The 5190-nt window shown below is 38.5% G+C and overlaps 1 protein-coding gene across 1 annotated transcript in view; it reads right to left on the bottom strand.

Moving 5' to 3' along the window:
• The window catches only part of Trim37 (tripartite motif containing 37), a 129787-nt gene that overhangs the window by 71298 nt on the left and 53299 nt on the right, over positions 1-5190 (bottom strand). Inside the window, exon 17 of the mRNA XM_005350477.1 lies at positions 3916-4001. Within this exon, the coding sequence (XP_005350534.1) occupies positions 3916-4001 (86 nt within the window). The remainder of the gene's footprint in view (positions 1-3915; positions 4002-5190) is intronic.

Raw genomic sequence — 5190 nt, 5'->3', positions numbered from 1 at the left:
AATTCCCAGCAACCACATGGTGGCTCACAACCATCTGTAATGAGGTCTGGTGCCCTCTTCTGGACTGCAGGCATAACGCAGAAAGAATATTATTATACATAATAAATAAATAAATAAAAATAAATATTTAAAAAAAATAAAAAATAAATGTGTACAAGATACACAACTTGGGGTGCTGGAGAGATGGCTCAGAGGTTAAGAACATTGACTGCTCTTCCAGGGGTCCTGAGTTCAATTCCCAGCAACCACATGGTGGCTCACAATCACTTCTTACAGATCTGGTGCCCTCTTCTGGCCTGCAGGCATACATGCAGGCAGAACACTGTATACCTAAATATGTAAATAAATCTTAAAATAAAAAAATTTTAAAAAAAAGATACACAACTCAGTGCAGGCCAAGGTCAAGGAAGAAAAAGTTTTCACTCCCATCAGAGAGTAAAAGGGTTCCCATCTTTTCTTATACTTAACATTTAGTACTGCCAGGTTTAAAATATTAACCATACTAGGTGTGGTAACACATGTCTGTAATCCTAGCACTTGAGAGGTGGAGGTTAAAGGATTAGGAATACAAATCCATCTTTGGCTACATAACAAGTTAAAATCAATCCAGGCTACATGAAACCCTGCCTAAGAAAAAAAGAAGCAATTTAAATAATATATATTAACCATTATGGTCAATGCGCAGTGGTTTCTTACTATGGTTTTAATTTGGCTTTTTGTTTTGTTTTGTTTCGTTTTTTAAAGACAGAGTTTCTCTGTGTAGCTTTGGTGCCTGTCCTGGAACTAGCTCTTGTAGACCAGGCTGGCCTTGAACTCACAGAGATCTGCCTGCCTCTGCCTCCCGAATGCTGGCATTAAAGGCATATCCCACCACTACCTGGCTAATTTCACATTTCTTTTCTTTTTTTTTTTGGTTTTTCGAGACAGGGTTTCTCTGTGGTTTTGGAGCCTGTCCTGGATCTAGCTCTGTAGACCAGGCTGGTCTCGAACTCACAGAGATCCTGCCTCTGCCTCCCGAGTGCTGGGATTAAAGGCGTGCGCCACCATCGCCCGGCTAATTTCACATTTCTTACAAAGACAAAACACAAACAAAAAATACAGAGTTTCAGCAACCCTCATAAACATAGCAACATAGGGGGCTGGAGAGATGGCTCAGTGGTTAAGAGCATTGCCTGCTCTTCCAAAGGTCCTGCGTTCAATTCCCAGCAACCACATGGTGGCTCACAGCCATCTGTAATGAGGTCTGGTGCCCTCTTCTGGCCTCCAGGCATACACACAGACAACATTGTATACATAATAAATTAAAAAAAAAACCATAGCAACATAAAACTAAGTCACAAAAAAAAAAATGAAAAAACTGCAAAGAATTATCTGAAAAAAATAACTGAAGAACTCCAAAATATGATGAGAAATATGAAACTTTTCACCAGTCAAGTATGGTGGCTCATGCTTATAATCCAGTACTCAGGAGGCTGCAATACCAGAATTGCTATGAATTTGAGGCCAGTTTAGGATACTTGAGTTCCAGGCAGGCCTAGACTACAAAATAAAATGCTATAAATATATACATAAGAAAATAATCAAGATGCTACATAATAAGCCGGGTATGGTGGCACACATCTTAAATCGCAACATGGGGGAGACAGACAGGCAGATCTCTGTGAGTTCAAGACTAGTCTGATCTACACAGCAAGTTGCAGGCTAGCTGGGGCTACATAAAAAACAAACAAACAAAAAAAAAACCCACTGGTTTCATAAACCAAAAATAAATAACAACAAACAATAAAAAGGTCCAGGCTTAATGTCAGCACTTGAAAGGCAGAGTCAGCAAATTTCTGTGAGTGTAAGGCCATCCTGTTCTATACACTGAGCTTCAGACCAGCCAAGGAAACATAAGACCATATCTCAAAAAAAAAAAAAAAAAAAGCAAAAGCAAAAACAAAAAAGAACAAATGTTTTGAGTAATAAACTTATCAATGTCAATTTGAATTAGAAATGTTGTATTGCTGTGTGTGCATGTGTGTTTGCGTGTCTGCCTTTAAGTACATGTGTCTACATGCCGTAATAAGGTTATAGAGATCAGAAGACAAATTCAGCTGCCACTCTTTGCCCTCCACGTTGTCTGAAACAGGGTCTCTTATGTTATGTTTGGCTGCTGTGCAACTGGGCAGGCCCAGGGGTTTGGGAATGCTGCACACAACCCCAAGCCAGCTTTTAATCACTGATTCATTGTTTTTAATTTTTAGAAGTCTGAATTATAGAAAATGTACAGAATGCTTCTATATATTTCACACCCAATTCTGTTAACACCTTTCATTACTTTGATACATTTATCACAACAAATGAACCAATACTGATATACTAAGTTACTAACTAAATTCTACTGTATATAGATCATTAATTTTCCCCACATGTTGACTTTTTCTCTTCTAGAATTTAATCCAGAACATCAAACTAGTCTTCTTTGGTTTGTGATTATTGTCCTTATTTGGACAATCTGTACAATGTCCCTCAGTTAAGGGTTTCTCTGATTCAACAATACAGAGGTAAATGTTCTCTACATATTGACACGTCTCACCACAGACAATGCTAAATGCATCCATCACATGTGATGTGGTCAAGCTTCCCCCAGCACAACATTTACTTAAACGAGGGCGAGTTATACTCTATCTCACGGAGGAAAGAGTCTTTCAAAAATGACTTAATATCTGCATGTGTACCGTCATATTTTTTGCTAATTATTCTTGCATTTATTCACCTTTAGTTATAAAGTACAGAAGTCTTTTTCATTTCATTTTTCAGGAACTAGAAATATACTATTATATTCAATGTGTGTTAAGTAGATAAATTTCAGCAAAGTTCAACAATGAAAATAAGGGTCTTTTTTCACTTTACATCTTTAATATCTAGGATAAAGTATCTAAATTTTATTAGAATATTTAGAGCTACAGAAAATAAATGCAAAAAAACCCAAAACAAAAACAAATGAAAATATGAATGACATTTATTCAATACTTGGAATCCACATGTTCAAACAGCATCCACTTCTTGTTAAATTACCAGTAAATACTTTTTGTTGTTGTCTTTTTGTTTTTGGAGACAGGGTTTCTCTGTGTAACCCTGGCTGTCCTGGAACTCACTCTGTAGATCACACTGGCACTTCTGCTATTTAAGAGGACATGGTGGCTTATTACTTTTATTAACTGCAGTCCCAGGGAATCTTCTTCTGGCCTCAGAATAATCTACCTCAGGTTGGCCTTGCATTCTTAATCCTCCTGCCTCAGCCTTCCAAGAGCTGGGATTAGAGATAAATGCCAAAAGCTAGCTTTTAAATGTTCCAGCCAATTCTTACAATAAGATCTAAAGACATAAGGAAAAACATCCATTACATATATAAGATCTTCTCAGTGTGATTTGGGAAGGGTGGAGGACTGCGTCTAACAAAATCTGGGTTCTAAACTAGTTGAAACAACAACTACATATGTGCCCTGGTAACTACACATGAGTTTGTATAGCTCTGAAAATCAGCTTTCTAAATATCCTTTGTAAGCTCATATTCCATGTGGCTATTTAAATCATTCTGTAAACAAAGCTTAATACAGATAAGACTCACACACCAGAGTCAAGAGTACACAAAATCCATACAAACCTCAAGATCCAATTTCTCCTTATTTGCTAAGCTGTGAAAACAGGGTAAGTTGCTTAATTTACCTGTGCACCAGTTTCTTTAACGATAAAGTAAATTTTGCCACATGTGGTGGTCTATATCTGTAATTTCACCCCTGGAAAGGCCACAGCAGGAGAATCAGGTTACATAGTGGAATCCCAAGTCAAGAAACAGAACAAACAAACAAACAATGGTTGCCCTCCACTAAACTACGACAGCAGGTGACTCGTGGAGCCTGGCCCCTGTACCTGGAGGTCCTGCAGCAGCTGCATCTTCCATGAGTTCTCCCTCTTCCAGTTCCATGTTGTTATACTCTACATCATTCTCTCCAGACCTGAGGACAGACAAAATCCATTATGTTCACAAAACTCATCACTCTCACAAAGGAAATGCAGCTGTATTGTAAGGTGAGTTACAGTTCCTACTCCCCACCCCACAGGAGAAAGAGAGAGCTGTTCCCCAAGCTGTCCTCTGACTCACACACGCAGAGATGTGCATATATATGTGCATAGGCCATATTATAAATGAATTTTAAAAATTAAAAAATTGTATTTGTCATACCTTGATAAGTGTTATGTTCCTAAACACAACTATGAGATGATCTTAGTGAGAATCATGACTGTGCATTTAATGTCCAAACAACTTTTAAATAACATCAAAGTAAGCTAAAAATATTTGATCTTTATATCTGAAAATCTGGGAGAACACTGCAAAGAGGAGAGATTAGACATCTATAAAGACTTCTCACTGCTGCTTCGCCTGTGGCTCAGTTAGTACAATGGTGCTCATCTAACCAGCCAGCATTTAGGAAGCCTAGTGTTTGACTTTTATCACCACAGGGAGCCAGGCGTGGAGTCACAGTACACATCTGCAATCTCAGCATTAAGGAGGTAGAGACAGGAAGATCAGAAGTTCCCATCCTAAGTTACATTGTAAGTTTGTGAGCAGCTTAGGCTATGGTGAGACCTCTCAAAGGGAAAACAGGGAAGGCACACATGCTAATAGTCAATTAGGAAAAACCAAAACCAAGCAAACAAATAACAACAAGAAAAACCAAAAACCAGACCTTGCATTTTAATATTAAAGAAAAAAGTCCAACTCAGGAGAGAAGAAACATGCCTGCATACCCAATCAATACTTGGGAAGTACCAGGAGGAGGACTGGATTTTAAGGCCATCCTAAACTACACAGTAAGTTCTATGAGGCCAGCTGAAACCTTGCCCTTACCCCCCTACACACACACACACAGAGAAAGAGAGGGGAGGAAGGAAGGACAATAACCAAGAACAGTTTCTAGAGATGACAAAGACAACTTTACAAAACAGGGTGCTGCTTCCTATTTGTTCTTAAAAAGTCAACTTTAAACTGCTTTAAATCAAACTACAAAGTACTATTTGAAGCAGTAAAAAAGACACTGCTAGTTTTATATATTTGAAGAAATCTTAAGATATAAGAAACTTGGCAAGCCGGGCGGTGGTGGCGCACGCCTTTAATCCCAGCACTCGGGAGGCAGAGGCAGGCGG

This window comes from Microtus ochrogaster, chromosome 7 (genome assembly GCF_000317375.1).
Source record: "Microtus ochrogaster isolate Prairie Vole_2 chromosome 7, MicOch1.0, whole genome shotgun sequence".
Taxonomy (NCBI): Eukaryota; Metazoa; Chordata; class Mammalia; order Rodentia; family Cricetidae; genus Microtus; species Microtus ochrogaster.
This window is presented reverse-complemented; position numbering and strand designations above follow the sequence as displayed.